General features: G+C 39.0%; 1 protein-coding gene across 2 annotated transcripts; it reads right to left on the reverse strand.

Annotated features, from left to right (window-relative positions):
* Window positions 1–2974: 2974 nt before the first annotated feature.
* Window positions 2975–4015, reverse strand: NFD2 (Ribonuclease III family protein). Of its 2 annotated transcripts, none has more exons than XM_079058432.1 (3): window positions 3865–4015; window positions 3669–3742; window positions 2975–3577 (listed from the first exon to the last, which is right to left on the reverse strand). In XM_079058432.1, exons 1-3 carry the CDS (start codon window positions 3925–3927, stop codon window positions 3175–3177), a joined length of 540 nt encoding a protein of 179 aa, XP_078914558.1. In that variant the 5' UTR covers window positions 3928–4015; the 3' UTR covers window positions 2975–3174. The 2 variants fall into 2 exon arrangements, with proteins under 2 accessions (XP_078914558.1, XP_078914508.1); XM_079058382.1 differs by having other exon boundaries at window positions 3850–4012.
* Window positions 4016–16839: the final 12824 nt, after the last annotated feature.

The following is a 16839-nucleotide window of genomic DNA, read 5'->3' on the forward strand; positions in this document are numbered from 1 at the left end:
ATGGGGTATCACGAAATCAGATGTGGGATAATCCAAAGAATTTCAATTTAAAAGTCAGATCACTTTTAAATCAGAAACGCAGAAAAATATTATGTTGTTTGTGTTCTAGAGAGATAGAGCAAATCTTAAAATCAGATTTTGAGAGTATATGGTTTGTAACCCGTTTTCTAGAACATGAAGAATGTTCTTATGCCATAGGAAAAAGTGGTTATAGCAGTTGCCTCCAGATTTGTCGCCAAAACTGGTAGTTATTAGACCTAACTAACGCTTGCATCATCAAAATGTGATCAAGTGAGTTATGACGGGAAAATGCATAGGAGCATAGCTGAAGTTATACCCGATGTAAAAATCTGTTTAGGTTTCGGGGTGTTGCCCGTTGGAACCCCGTCTGCTGACCGGTCAGCTAGATATTATTATATTATTGTAATGAAATGTTTAGGTTGAATATTAACAATAAAGTTGCAGATTATATATACATGTCTTGTTCTAGTATTGATGATTCCTTTTTTTTGGTATGCTTGTTTAGGACATTTACATTATAAAAGAATGCTTGAAGATTTTTTTTTTTTGGATATTATTATTATTATTATTATTTTGGTTTGTTCTAGTATATACATGTCTTGTTCTAGTATTGATGATTCCTTTTTTTTTTGGTATGCTTGTTTAAGACATTTACATTAATAAAGAATGCTTATTTACAAAGCGATGATTCAACGAGAGAGAGAGAGAGAGAGAGAGAGAGAGAGAGAGAGAGAGAGAGAGAGAGAGAGAGAGAGAGAGAGAGATTTACTTTTTTTTAACTAAAAAATGTCAAATCATATAGATAGTGAGGCCACGTCAGCTTTAAGTTACATGGCTTATATAACCTTGTATATTAGGTTGCAGTAACCAAAAAAGCATGTCGACATCAACTTTATTCCTTTAAAGGGTAAGAAAATAACTTTAGGGACTGAATGCGCAAAGTCACAAAACATCATGGCCGGCTCTATGTTGTGCTTTTTTAAGCAAGGGCTTAGGGCCCCCAATTCTAAAGGGTCCATATTCTCCAAAGTCCAAAAGTTTAGTCCATTAAAAATCTAATCCGGTAACCACAAAATAAAAGCCGAAAAATAAATCAACGACCGCTGCATTCATGAAACTAAAATGACATTGCATTCATCTTCCGAGTATAGAAAAGGCCAAAGGGCCCCAAATATTTGGCTCGCTTTGAGCCTCCAAAATGGTTGAGCCGCTCATGCAAAACATAATAGGATCGTTGCGCATTTTCTCTTTTATAATATTTAGTATAAAAATACGTCTTTAATATTTTAACTTGCTTTATTTACATATATAAACTGAGGAAAAAAAATACATATCTAGTATAAAAATGCATACTTCAAACCTTGGTTTGAAAAATATGAAGCGCCCATAAGCCGAAGGTGTGATGAGTTTGCGTGCTCACACCTGAGGCGTCCAGTATTATCAAAGTACTTCAAATTTGATTCCACATAACATACTTTACCTTGTAAGCACTTATCTATAAAAATACTTTTACTTATAACCAAAGTATTTCCAAAAAACCATTTAAAAAAAAAAAAAAAAGGTTAAACAAAAAACCATTAACAATGATGCAAACTACAATTGTTGGGCCGTGCTACAAACTAATGCTACAAACTAACCACGGGAATGTGAAAAATGGCTAGAAAGTCTGTTAGGGAGAGAAATAAATAAAAGGAAGAGGGCTTTCATTTAGGCATTGTTGTTATTTTGATAAAAGAGTATTGGCTCTAGCCTTGTGGCTGTGAGAGAGGGGTTTCCTCGAACAATCATTTGATTGTGTTAATCATTTAGAATCAATTTCATCATCTTCTTCCTTAATTATTCTTTGTTCTTCAATTTTTTTTAACCCTAATTTTGAGTTCTCATCAAACAATCATAAGCAATAAAAATACAAACAAACAAAAATTCACAAGGTTAGGCAATCATTTAATCAATTCTCTAATCAAAACAGCAAAAACCAACATTCTAGCAAAATTATAATAAAAATCAGAAACCAATCATGCAACACGCTGACAACAAATAACAACAAAAATTGCAAATATGAAAAAAATAAAAACAAAAACAAAAACAAAACAAAAAAAAAAAACAAAAACAAAAACAAAACAAAACAAAAAAACAACTCACTGGGAATTCGACATCAATAGATTTTTTCAGGGAATTAACTTGTTTGAAGAGGACACTTATACACTTTATTTTTCATGGACATCGATTATTCAGGAAATCGGTTTTCAGGGGAATCGTTTTCTTAAAACAATGTAGCAAGCCCAGCTTAATTGTCAAGTCTTTGGGTATGTTCGGCTCAAAAGCTTTTAGTTTTTTAAAATTAAAAATACAATCTCAGATTGAAGGAAAATAACTTCGTTGTATAAAGTTTTTTATTTTAAACAAAAAGCCCACAATTTAAAACCCATTTCAAGTAGTTACCAAGGGCTTTAAGGAGGTTTTAGCTTTTAACTTGTATTTATATTTGGGCACTGCCTCATCAGTATTCCTAGTCAGCAAATATGCCATGTAATCATTTTAATACACATTTGAATTGAAAGAAATGTCCCTAAGATAAAACCAAAACATGCCACAGTAAAAAGCTAATAGCTAAATGCAATTAAAGATAAAATGTCAGATTTACACAAAATCTGCAAATCCAGTTTTGTAACATATAAATGCTTCCACAAATTTAAGCATGTTTTTAGAAACAATCAGCAAGTTTAATATAATCAGCCATTCAAAAAGAAAACTCAGCCGCAGCAGTTGTTACACGTTAAATTGCCTTTGTTAGGGATTTATGGCGGGGATTGAAGAGGATTGTGGATGGGATTCAGAAGTACAGAGAACTTTGGAAGACAAAAGTTTTGTAAAATCCAAACTACCATTGTAGAATAACTAGTCAAAACTCTACCTAAGTAGAATACCCTCCATAAATCCCAAACAAATGCAATTGCAAATGTAATTCCACCCTTCCCCTTCAGTCTATTACTGGATGTCAAAGACAACTTTCAATCAATCACAGTCAAACAGACATAACCACGAAGATATCACAAAACGTGCTAGGAATGTGTTATGGATTTCAGAAACTAATACAGTACTGGTAATCACACAAGAGCTATTTACGAACAAGGAGCATCAAATGGAATTTGCTTACATGGAAAGTGCACTTCCAGCACCGCCGTGAACCACCCAGAACACGTCTCCAGCATCATCGGATTTCCCTGTATCAAGCGCAACAGCACCAAAAATTGCCCTAAAAGCACCACAGACAACTGAGGAAGTCGAAGAATTGGTATTCGAAGAGACCCTAACCACATTCTGCAACCCTAACCGCATTCCATCGACAGCACACGACGTCTCCACTTTCGATATCTCCGAAACTCGATTATTCAGATCCTTCGACGATATATCCACATCTTTAGTCAATAATCTGAGGGAAGCAGTTGTCTCGATGATTCTCTCACCAAGAATGCTTAAAGCTTTGTTGTTCTCTTCAGAGTAAGATGAGTGAGTCATCGCGCGGCGCAGAAGCCCGATGTTCTGAAAATCATAACTGCAGAAAAACAGTTACTCACTGAAAGCAACAGATAATAGAAAAAACTCGAAGAACGCTACTACTTAGTGCTCTTCTTCTGATAACTTACTTCAGATGCTTCTGAAGAGTTTCAAGTGCAACGGAGAAGGATGACGACCTTAACGATTGCGATCGAGCTGAAACCTGGTAACGTACAATCTTTGAGAAGTTAGGGTTTTACTTTCGAGTTGTAGAGACGAAGTGAAAATTAACAGTGTTGTTTGTGAGAAAATAATAATAATAAATCGTACGGGTGTACAGTGTACCGGCATTGGAGAGCAGAAGACGGCGGCGATGAAGATCACGGGGAGCACTGGGAGGAGATGCATTTTGCCGATGAAATTTGGAGGTGTCGAATTTCAGCGGCGATCAAAAGCTAAATTTCTACAAAGGAGTGATTCAGGTGATAAGAAAAAATATGAAAAAAATAATAATAATAAGACAAATTTGCAAATTTGGTCTCTTGGTTTTAAAAAATTGAGACTTTAGTCAACAAGTTTTGGAGTCGCTGGTTTAAAAAGTTTTCTTCAATTTCTCTTCCCTCGTCAACCTCCATCTCCAAAATGGCTCGTTGCTAACCCTAATGTGTTTTTGGTGATCTTGAAGGAAGAAGAAAGAAGTTGAATCAACTTGGAAGCTCAAGGCATCTTGGATGCACAAGTATTCTGCCCTCAAGCATTATTTTGAGGTATAAAGTTCGGATCTTGATGTATATTTGCTTTGGATCTTGCTAGTTCTTAGGTTTTTATGTTTTTAGTCCCATAATCTTTGGTGTTCATGAGTATGGATTACTCTAACCCATAAGGGTTGTCCTTCCAGACGTTTTTAGGTGCTTAGAACCATAAAAATGTGATCTTGATCTCTTTCATTTCTTCATGCATGAGATATGAGGTTTTAGGTTGTGTATTAAGTTAGGGTTTAGTTGTTGGACCTTTTAATAACCGATAATAAAGAACCGGACACAATCATAGTACCATGGGACTACCTGAAAGACGAGGCGAACAACAATCAAGGAAATGATGTGTAGCTTCCCAAGGCTAAGACCCAAAAATTTCATTTTTAATTTAATAAAACAGTAATCCTAAACATTGTCATACAATAAAGATAGACCAAAGTATATCACTACATCAAAAAAATATCAGAGTGAACCACAAAATACGGAATAGAGGGGTGTGTGCTCTGTAATCATCCCAGACTCTTCCCTTTCGAACCAGAAGTACTTGTAACATAAACTGAAAACCGTAAGCACAAAGTTTAGTGAGTTCCCCAAAATACCTCATACCATACATATCAAACACATAATGGGCCCCGCCCGGTATACAGATCTGTCAATCAACGGGCCCCATGCCAATGAGTGTAACGGACCTCACCCTAACTCACATAACGGGCCCCGCCCACTGAGTATAACAGGCCTCGTCCTAACTCGCACAACGGGCCCCACCCAGCATACAAACATGCAAGTATAACAAGTAATAACATACATAATAACCTTTGGGCCCCGCCCACTAAGCATACGAACACATACATACACATGCAAGAGTCACGCATACATCTAGCACCCTAACATAATAAACATTGGGTCGGCATTGGTGCCTTCGACCCGATAAATATGACGAGGAAGACTCACCTCAGACTGTTGAATCTTACAGATAAATCTTTGGCAGCTGGTCCGACAATCCCCACGCTATCAGCATAAAATAACATCCAATTAATAATTGGATCCCAACTCTGTAACGCCTGTTTCCTAGTACGCATTTAATTATAACTTATTTACTTTTGTAGAGCTACTCGACGAGTTGGGAGCCCCAGACTCGTCGAGTAGAAACGAGATTGGACGCGGGGTTTTAAGCAATCTACTCTACGAGTTGAGAGCCCTCAACTCGACGAGTAGGTCTGCCAGAGTGAAACCCTAATTTCGGGGTTTTGCACCCTATTTAAGCATCTTAATCCCCACCTTATGGCCTCATTTCCAGCTTCCAAGTCCCAAACCCTAATCCACGAAACCCTAGATCATTTTGTGAGTGTGTGAGCCATTCTTGAGTAATCTTTGTGTGTTCTTGAAGTTTGAAGAAGAAGAAGGAGCTAGAAGGTTCAAGGAGAAGAGAGTAGATCCAGATACTTCCTTCCATCCTCATCATTTTTTGGTAATCAAGTCTCTAACTTGGCTATTAGTTCATTAGATCTCCTTAGTTCCATTTTATGAGGGTTTTGGTTCAAGAATCTTGATATTTGGGACATGGACGTCCCAAGTGGCTTACCTTTCAGATCTGGGATCTAGAAGGGGTTTCATGGCATAAAGGTGTAAACTTTATGACCATGGAAGCCCCATGCAAGCTTATAGACGTTATTATGGCCTTTTAAGCCCCAAAAGGCTATACATGGAAGAAAAGTCTGAGATTTTACGTGTTCATTTGGTGTCTAGGACTTAGATCTTGGTTTTCATGTTTTGGGTTGGAGTAATAAGGCTTTTGGACAAAGATCTATGTCCTAAGGAACTAGGGTTTTAGCTAAACACGCTAAGAAGGATTATTAGCGGGTAAAGTTGGAAACTTTACCCTTAAAATGGAATTTCCAGTGTGTAGGTGAAGTATGGACTTTGGATCTGGAGAGTAGAGGCTTAATCTGTTAAGATGGCCCAAACAGATAGAGGAACTCAACGAGTTGAGTCGTGTTGGCCCAACTCAACTTAAGGTAGAACTCGACGAGTCTGTGAAGGGACTCGAAGAGTTGATTCACCAAATCGCGACTATGAGTAGCCATGGAACTCGGCGAGTCAGGGGGTGGCTCGACGAGTTAGATCGCGATTTCAGGGTTCTAGGACTCGGCGAGTTGATGGAGCAACTCGTCGAGTTGGGTCAACCCAGAATGTTGACTTTGACCAGAATGTTGACTTTGACCAGCGGTAAAATGGACATTTTACCCTTAGAAGGATTCTCAGTTTTTGACTAAGTGATTATTGTGATAATGATAGTCGGGGAGTTGTTAGAGCAGCCGTCAGAGATTCCTCACGAGAGACTTCACAGTTAGCTTACGAGGTGAGTTTTCCTCCAGTAGGAACGGGTCTAAGGCACCAAAGGTCGGTCCGTTTATGTATGATAGTATGTTCCGGATTAAGGTCCGATGTCGGGCGGGGCCCGATGTAGAATTATATGTTTTTCCGAATTTCGATCCGATGCCGGGACGGTACCCGAAGAATGTTAGTAATGCTTGATGTCTTTGTAATTCTTGCATGTTTATGTATTTGTATATTTCCGGATTACGGTCCGATGCCGGGGCGGTTCCCGAGGAATGTTTGCATGTTTCTGGATTTCAGTCCGATGTCGGGCGGGGCCTGAGGAATGTGTATATATTATAGCTAAGTAGTTATGCTTATGTTATCTGTATTGGTAGTTATGCTCACATGGATGGCGAGCTTTGCTCGATGCCGCGTGGGACCCGATGCCGGGCGGGGCCCGATGCTAGATGTGGTCTGATGTCGGGCAGGGCCTGATGCCGGGTGTAACATCCGGATTTTCAGGGATATTATCGTATATGTTAACCTTGAGGTTGAAGAAGAGACTCGATGAGTTAAGGGTCCAACTCGCCGAGTCGAGTCGAGATTGCCCGCGTGGATTTAATGAGTGGACTCGACGAGTCAGAGAAGGGACTCGCCGAGTAGGCGCTGGGCAGAGAAACCCTAATTTTCCGGACTTGTGTTCTATTTAAATGGATTTAAGCCCTTATTTCCGCCTCCCTCATCTCCAGAGAGCCCTGTGGGAAACCCTAGATCAGTTCCATCCATTGTGAGAGAGAGAGATAGTGGCTAAATTGGGTGTTCTTGTGCAATTTTGAGAGGGGATTTGGAGAGCATCTTAGCTTGGATCAAGAGAAGGATTTGGATCCAGAGATTCTTCAGAGTTCTGCTTCAGTTGGAGGTAAAAAGATGTTATCTTGATCATTTCCTTATGAGATCTTGTTTTAAGGGAACTTTTAGGGCTTTCTTCCATTTATCTTGTGTCATGGAGTGATTTGTGTATGGTTTGAGGTTGGGACCTCAGATCTGGACTATGAGTGGCCTTGTGAGTCCAGAAACCCGAGCTTTATTGAGTTGGAAGCAAGCTCTTGTACATCTAGCCCTTATTGGAGCATGTTTTGGCATTATGAGCCTTATATGCCATGCATGAACGTAAAGCTTGCAGCTTTACGTGCTATTCGAGCCTTAGAATAGTAGATCCAGTGGTTGGAGTGATAGATCTGCCTTAAATCGTCTGAATGAGAAATCAAATCAAAGGGACTCGCCGAGTCCATGAGCTGACTCGACGAGTCGGAGAGGGTTTGTCCCGATGGATTGATTGTGCGATAACTCGGCGAGTTGGGGGTCAACTCGACGAGTTGAGTTGGACTTTTGAGACTTCTGAGGATACGAGGGGACTCGACAAGTCGCAGGAGTGCACTCGATGAGTCGGGTCAAACATGGACTGTTGACTCGAGTTGACCTTTGTTGACTTTGGGGTTTTGGTCAACATGAGTAATAGAGACCATGGAGGGGTAAAATGGTCTTTTATCCACTTCAAAGAGTTAGAGAGAGAAAGAGCAGCCTTCGGTTACTTGAGTCGTGAAAAGAGTATTAATTAGAGATATTCATCCTTTGTGTTAGGCGGAGGCTAGTTCGAGATCCGAGCGCGAGGTTACCTGCTTACCTACTTGCGAGGTGAGTTTTCTCACTATACTTTACCTAGGGAGGTAATTATGTGTGACCAGAGGGTCTTATGTGCTTGCCTGAGATATGCATTTTATGTGTGATATGTGTTGTATGCTATGTTATGTGACATTTAGACCGGACCAGAGGGTCCAACGAACTATGCTATGTTATGACCGGACCGGAGGGTCCAACGAACTAGAGACCGGAGGGTCCTCGCTTAGACCGGACCGGAGGGTCCAACGAGTAGTGAGACCGGAGGGTTCTCATCCAGACCGGACCAGAGGGTCCAACGAGTTGTGGGACCGGAGGGTCCCACTGAGACACATTGGGCCAGAGGGTCCATCAGAGTATAGCCTCGAGTGACGAATTTGTTGTATGTGGTATTTTGGGGAACTCACTAAGCTTCGTGTTTACCGTGTTATGTGTTATGTGTTTCAGGTTGTTCTCAGGATCGCAGGAAGACACCGGCTTGATTGTACACACAAGTGAGAGAGTTACGTTTTGAGGATCCTGGATTTTAACCGAGTAATTAAGAAGTTTTGAGTTGTAAACTTAATAAAAGAGATTTTGTGAAATACATTATGAGAATTATGTGATTTAAAATGAAAAAAAAATTGTTTTGAAAATTCACGTTGTTACACCGGGCAGAGCCTGATGTAGCAGGGCGAGGCTCAATGTATGTGATATGTGATTATGTGTGGTATGTGGTAGTTTGGGGAGATTCACTAAGCTTCGTGCTTACAGTTTTCAGTTTTGGTTTCAGGTACTTCTGGTAGCAAAGGGAAGAGCTCGGGATGATTGCAGTGCACACACCATTCTTTCAGCTTGGGATGTTTTAGACTCTGATATTTTGACACATGGTTTTGATACAACATATTGATATGATGATTTTATGATACACTACTTATGTTTTTATGAGATGATGGATGGTATTTATGGTTTTAAGAATAATTAAAAATGAAATTTTTTGACCGTATTTTTGGGATGTTTGAAACTCACACTAAGAGTCTAAACTAGGGTAAGAGACCATTTTACCCTTTACCTAACTTGGCCCAAGGCCAAAGCCCAAACCAACTACTCAAAGGTCTGATTCCAAAAATGGTCACCCAAAGCCCAAATATGGCCCAATCTTCCAAATTGGACCCAAACCCCTTTGTGGGCCTTCAACCAAAAGAATCCATCATAATAACATCAGCCCAAAGTAGAAATTTGATTGCCCAACAAGGCCCTAATCTCCTAATGAATAAATATGGGCCCAAAATTGAGAAGCCCAAAATTCGAAGCCTACCTGCTAAGTACGCGGGGCGTACTCAGCTCGTACGCTTAACGTACTACATATGGGGCTAGTACATGCAACGCATCGGGTTGGTACGCCCAACGTACTCCCCTTTTGACCACCCTATTTCATTGAGCATTTAATCCATTGAGACTTCAAGCCAAACTGTCAGATCTGATTTCTTAGGGTGACTTATCACGTAAAGTTGGAAACTTTACATACATGCATGTCTTAATTGTTGTATTTTGAGCAAAACAACAATCTTATGGTGCACATGCAAACCCTAAAGCTTTGGATCTAGTTTTTCTAATTGTACATGCAATAATTATCCAAAGCTTGTAAACCCTAATCTATCATATAGAAATCAAAATTAACATAATGAAACAAGTAAGAATGTTACCTTTCAATTGTAGTTTGAAGATCCTTGCCTTGAGAGCTTAGTATAACAAATGTAATACCTCTAATCGATCACAAACACCACTAGCAATTGGAGAATGTTAGAGAGAGAGAGAGAAGAGATACTAATTTCGGCTCTAAGATCCTTAGGGCTCAAGTGGCCGAAAATTAGATGCCCAAGGGGGATTTATATAGGTGAGGAATTAGGGTTTCAGTCAAAGACCTAATACGGTTGCTTAGGCTTTAAGCAGCCCATAGGAATCTTCCAGAATACCTATGTAACGCCCGCAGATTCGGGCTAGTCAATTTAGAGACAATAAGCATCAAAAATGACTTTTTAATAGAAGATTATTTAGAATGAATAATCTTAACCAAGTCATAGTATATGTTACAAGGGTTCCGTACATAAAAAGAACACCGAAATCCGAGTTATAACTAAGAAGTTATGGCTCGTCGAAGTTTTACGGCAAAACCGGCACGGCACCGGGAGACGTAAATAGTGAATTTACGATAGAAGACTTTTTAGCCTTAGTGATATAAACAAAAGTTGTAGTAAACGTTAAACCGAGAACATACAAAAAAAAAAGAGAACGTCAAAATCCGAATTCGTATGAGGAAGTTATGATTTTTCTAAGATTTGGCATAGTAGTGCACAACCCGAAATCCGAGTTTTAGATCGATCGATTTTTGGCCAACGCAACCTCAATGAGAATTGAAGATCTCATTAATAGCAGCGCAACGGTAAAAAGACAAACGAAAACGGACGTCGGATGAAGAAGTTATGAATTTTTAACAGACTTTTCCTGTCCCGGCCTGTTAAAAATATAACTTTAAAAATAAAGTCAAAATTAGCCGACGGAGTCTAAACGAAAGTTGTAGGGTACGGTCCCGCCTACGCGTGGATATAAAGAATGTCAAAAACGGAGTTCGTATGAACGAGTTATAAATTATAATAGCATATTTACGTATTAAAATAAAGTATAAATCATATATACGTATACATATATATACAAATGTATATATCATTAGAAAGGTATCGACGATGCGGTCATTATAAGACTAGTGTTGAGTACTTTCGACATTAGTTTAGTACAAATATCGGTAAATCTATTTAAAATAGTATTATGAAGGGGTGTTTAGTCGTTTATATAACTATAAGGTCATTAAGTAATTATGGAGGGTAGTTTTTGTAAATTCAATTACTATAAATAAGAGTCTTGGGCTCTCATGTTTCTTGCACCATTCTCTTGATTCAAGAGTCTTTCTCTTCTTATCCCCCGAGCATTTCGGTCCCTCGTGATTCGACTTCTCTTTCTGTAGTTTTAGTATAGTAAGGTGAGCGTTGACTGCACGAATCTTTCTTAGAAAAATTCAGCGACGAAGTTCTGCCCCTGCAGAGCCCGACTCCTAGCTGAAACCCCCTTGTAAGTAAGTTATGCTTACCTATTTTAATATAGCTTATATTTAAAATTAGTATTGTTATTATGAACTTATAATAAATATTTGAGCTATTATTATGACTTATATAAGTGTCGTTATAATATCTTTTTAACTACTCGCGGTACGGGGAATCTGGTTTAAAGGGCCGCATAGGGTTGTTGGATTTCAGAAGTGCTATATGCCAAAATGGTCCTGCCCTCCGGTGTTTTATGTCTGGCCCTTGTCTGTACATAGTGGTTGGAAAGTATTCTTTAAACGCTTATATAATAATAATGATAAGACTAATAATTAGTCACGGTAAATATTAGACTAAAATCTAGTGGTAATAATACTAGGTTTCGTCGAAGGAAATTATTTTAAAGTAAACGAAGCGTTGTCCGAGTACCGAGTCACCACCTTATCAAGTGAGTGCATAGTTACTTTCATCTTACACATAGATATGAAGTATTTTATATAAACTACGTGCTATGTGTGCATATTATCTGAGTACTTGCTGTCTATGCTGGATGAACGATTTTATACATGTTTTAAATGATTTAAACTATATATATATATATATATATATATATATATATATATATATATATATCTACGATAATACGTTGGGTAAAACATGGGTAGATGTAATAGATGGAATATGAGTTGGATGATGAGTTGAGAGGTGTTATAGACCACGAGGTGAGTGTGAGAGGTGGACGATGTGAGAAGCCTTTCCCAAATGATGGCCCCGTCATCTAGCAGAGTATGGATGACAACCACAGACTATTCTAGACAGTCCAGTGGAACACTAGCAGGCTCGCAACCTGTAGGTGTTGTGAACGATGTGTTCACCCGGTGTACTCTAAACCCTGGCGATCATGCAGACTTGGTGCCTAAACCTTGGCGATCATGCAGACTTGGTGCCAAAACCCTGGCGACTATGCGGACTTAGTGCTTGTTGTATAAACCCTGGCGACTATGCAGACTTAGTGCCAAAACCCTAGCGACTATGCGGACTTAGTGCATGTTGTATAAACATTGGCGACTATGCAGACTTAGTGCCTAAACCCTGGCGACTATGCGGACTTAGTGCCTGTTGTATAAATTCTGGCGACTATGCAGACTTAGTGCCTAAATCCCGGTGACGATGGACTTCGTGCCGATTCCTTAGGATGATCCTTAGGAATGAATGAACGAGGAATAGTTGATTCTTAGGGTAGATCCTTAAGAGTAAAGAAGATAATGGGGATGGGTAATTGGGTTGATTGTTTGATGTTTAAACATAATAATTATATTATTGTGGGTTGAAAACCCTATGTACTCACCAAGTTTCCCAACCTGACCCACTCCAGCTTATTTCTATCACAGGTGTCGATATGAAGTTACATTACACTGAGAGATTCAAGAGGTGTAGATCACTAGTGATAATGAATGTAAGTTCTGTTTATGCTTATGTTTCTGTATTGACGATGACATCCCAAATGTTTTAAAATGAATAAAAATACATTTCTTCGGAAATGCTTTGATAACGTATTTATCATGTTTTACTGGGAACAAATTCCGCAACATTTTTATCAAAAGAAGTACTCTAATTTTTATAAAGCATAAACAAAATCGTTTTTTCTGGCCGTGAAAATGGGGATGTCACAACCTAGCCTTGGACGAAATCCTTATGGGCTTCCATAAGGTTTCGTCCACCTCTTATCCAAGAGATCCTCAGCCCATTTTTGCAATTATCTTATAATTACAATATCAGCCCCCTTAATTTAATTAACCTCTTTTGACCACAAAATTAATTATAAACTAATTCTTGACCAATGTTAATAATATGATTTCTCTTTTAATATATTATTCTTATAATATATTAATAACTCATAATTAACCTCTTTCTCCATAATTCATCCAGTGAAATTGCTTTGGTGAAGGCGACCCAAAAGGACCATGCTACTATCGGGTCAAGTACATACCAAATATAATTATGACTTAGATACCCAATCCAACAGTCTCCCACTTGGATAAGTATAATAACTATAAATGCAAGTACGACTTCAAAATCCGATTAGCAATCGTTGCTCTCAAAAGCTGCTGTCGAACTCTGGCACGTCCTTTAGATAAGGGATCGTATAATCCTCCATTCTCAAGATACCGTGTGGACAAATACATGGAACATAGTCATACTTATTGTCCAACAGTTTGTTTCCCGATTTCTGATTTGTCTGACATAGAACTTAATTGAACATATCAACTTAGTCCTGACCGGGCCCGACACATAAGTAAAACCAAATCATCGAGGGGCCCAAGATATCGCTTTTATCCTCGTAGGATAAAAGGAACATATAAACTTCGACTTATATGCTTGTACTATTTACTCATTGAATCATGCACAACAATGCGTTTTATAACATCAAGTTACTGATGTGTTTATGCATTATCAATGTACAACTAACTCGTAAACAACAACTCATATATATAGGTTTAAAGACTATATGATCTTATCATCTCACAATCACTCATGCTTAAATTCCATCAAGTGATTCATGTGAGTGCGGGTTTAATCCAATACTCAAATCTTATTTTAGAAGCACTCATGACCGTTGCAGCAAACTTTTGCTATGTCTAAACGCTTAGACAATCTACAAGCTAATTCATGACAGTCTTGTTTCATACTTACTTCCAACGTATGATTGACTGTGGATAGTTTAAATAATCTTATTATTTAGGAAGCTAAAACATGCAAAGTGAAACAATAGTAAATAATTAACACAAGACAGTAACATTACTTATAAATAATACTCCTTTATTTAATCATCAAATGTCAATTACAATTTATCTATTACAAGTTTTTAAAAGCTATCTAATCACTAAAACTAATATCGTCCTTCAGCCCAATACTCCTAACATGCTGCAAGTGCTTAACCCTACCCAGTCCCTTCGTAAGGGGATCTGTTGGGTTATCCTCTGACGATACCCTCTTCACTACGAGGAGTCCCCTTCTACCCGATGTCTAATAAAGTGATATTGTCTGTCTATATGCCTGGATCTGCCATGATCCTTCGGTTCCTTGGTCAAGGAAACCGCACCTTCGTTACCGCGGAAAATCTCCATAGGCTCCTTTATGGCAGGTACAACTCCAAGGTTTCCGATGAAGTTCTTTAGCCATATTGCCTCCTTCGACGTTTCGATCGCTGCTATGTACTCTGGTTCGCACGTTGAATCAGCTACGGTCTCCTGCTTGAAACTTTTCAATGTCACTGTTCCTCCATTCAGGGTAAAGACCCAGCCCGACTAAGAGCGGAAATTATCTCGGTCGGTCTGAAAACTGGCGTCACTATACCCTCACACTCTCAAGTCATCACTCCTACCGAGGATAAGAAACCATTCCTTAGTCCTCCGTAGGTACTTAAGAATGTTCTTTACCGCAATCCAATGAGCTCTACCAGGATTCCCTTGATATATGCTGACCATGCTCAAAGCAAGGCCACATCAGGGCGAGTACACGTCATAGCATACATGATTGAGCCAACAACGGAAGCATAAGGTACTCGACTCATTTCTGCTATCTCAGTTTCGGTACTCGGCCTTTGAGTGTTACTCAACTTGGTATTGCTTTGGATTGGTAACTCCCCTTTCTTGGAATTCTCCATGCTGAAACGTTTCAACACTTTATCCAAGTAAGTACTTTGACTAAGTCCTATTAGTCTCTTACTCCTATTTCTCAATATCCTTATCCCTAGAATATAAGCAGCTTCTCCGAGGTCCTTCATAGCGAAGCACTTCCCGAGCCAGGACTTTGATGGGTTTTGCGCATTCTAACACTCCTAAGTGTACATGCAACCCTAAATACCTTGGATCCATGTTTTCTCTATTATACATGCAATTATGAACTTTCCAAGGTATTACCCTATCTAGCATATAATACTTGATACTTGGGTAATCAAATGGATATAATACATACCTTTGTTTGATGTAGCTTGTCTCCATGAAGCTTGAGTGCCTAGTGCCCAAAGTGTGACACCTCAAATGGTTCACACAACACCAAATGCACATGGAATGACTTGAGAGAAATGGAACACTCCTTGAAATCGTCTAGCCCTCATATTCACACATTAATGCAAGATTTCTTGATCCATGGGATTCTTTTATATGGTGGCTATTAGGGTTACACCATGTAACTCATAACTTTACCCATTCCTTATGCTCCATGGATTTTAACCTCCATGGAGTATCCATGGGTCACCCCATGGACTTAGTCCAACATAAGGAATCTTGGATCACAAGCCCACATATATAAGAATGAATGATTTACACAATCAACCCATATATTTAATTAGTCTCCTTTTGATCACTTAATTAATTCCAAATTAATTATTGATCAATACTAATTAAATAACCTTATTAATATATTAGAACTTATAATATATTAACCAACCTTAAGTGTTATTTCTCTCATTATAGTCTATCCAAATGCATGATGCCATGCAACCCAAATGGACCATGCCGGGTCGGGTCAAGTCTTACCAATTATAGTTATGGACTTAGACATTAGTCCAACAGACTTAACCTCCTGCAAGGTTGAGATGTCGTTTCCTATGAGCAGTATGTCATCCACATACAAAACGAGAAAGCTAACTATACTCCCACTGGCCTTGACATACACACATGACTCATTCTCGCTTCTCGAAAAACCAAACTCTTTGAATTTCTCATCGAAATAAAGATTCCAACTGTGAGATGCTTGTTTCAATCCATAGATGGATTTCTCAAGCTTACACACTCCATTAGGGTGCTTCGCATCGAAAAAACCCTCTGGCTAACTTATGTAAACATCTTCAGCCAACTTCCCATTTAGGAAAGCGGTTTTGACATCCATCTGCCATATTTCTTAATCATGAAATGCGGCTATGGCTAGCATAACCCTTATAGATTTGATCTTTGCTACTGGTGAGAAGGTCTCATCATAGTCAACTCTGGGAGTTTGAGTAAAGCCCTTCGCAACCAATCGCGCCTTATATGTATGTACTTTCCTATCCATGTCGGTCTTCTTCTTGAAGATCCATTTGCATCTGACAGTCTTACAACCCGATACATTGTCAACCAAGTTCCAAACTTGATTGTCATACATGGACTGAATCTTGCTGTCCATAGCCTCTTTCCATTTTGCAGACTCTGGGCCTGCCATGGCTTCCTTGTAGTTGTTAGGTTCATCCAAATTTATTAGTGTACTATCTCTAATAAACGTATCACCCTCAACAGTTATATGGAAACCATATAATACGGGTGGAACACTAACTCTACCGGAACGTCTAAGAGGTAGGGACTCGTCAATCGGTTCAACAGGAGTTTCCTCCTCGGGTTGAGCGCTAGTGTTAGAGGTTCCTTCATCGCTTGATTCTTGAAGCTCTTCAAGATCAATTTGCCTCCCACTGTCCTCTTGGCAAATGAGTTCTCTTTCTCGGAAAACCCCTCTCC

Source organism: Lactuca virosa, chromosome 1, assembly GCF_052849685.1.
Source record: "Lactuca virosa cultivar CGN04683 chromosome 1, Lactuca_virosa_CGN04683_v6, whole genome shotgun sequence".
Lineage (NCBI taxonomy): Eukaryota > Viridiplantae > Streptophyta > Magnoliopsida > Asterales > Asteraceae > Lactuca > Lactuca virosa.

Excerpts from the sequence above, each read along its gene's own strand:
- NFD2 (XM_079058382.1), bottom strand. The coding sequence starts at position 3,927 with ATGCATCTCCTCCCAGTGCTCCCCGTGATCTTCATCGCCGCCGTCTTC. Across the intron at positions 3,743-3,849 it reads TGCCGGTACACTGTACACCC|GTTTCAGCTCGATCGCAATC; the intron begins GTACGATTTATT and ends GTACGTTACCAG. Across the intron at positions 3,578-3,668 it reads ACTCTTCAGAAGCATCTGAA|TTATGATTTTCAGAACATCG; the intron begins GTAAGTTATCAG and ends GTTTTTCTGCAG.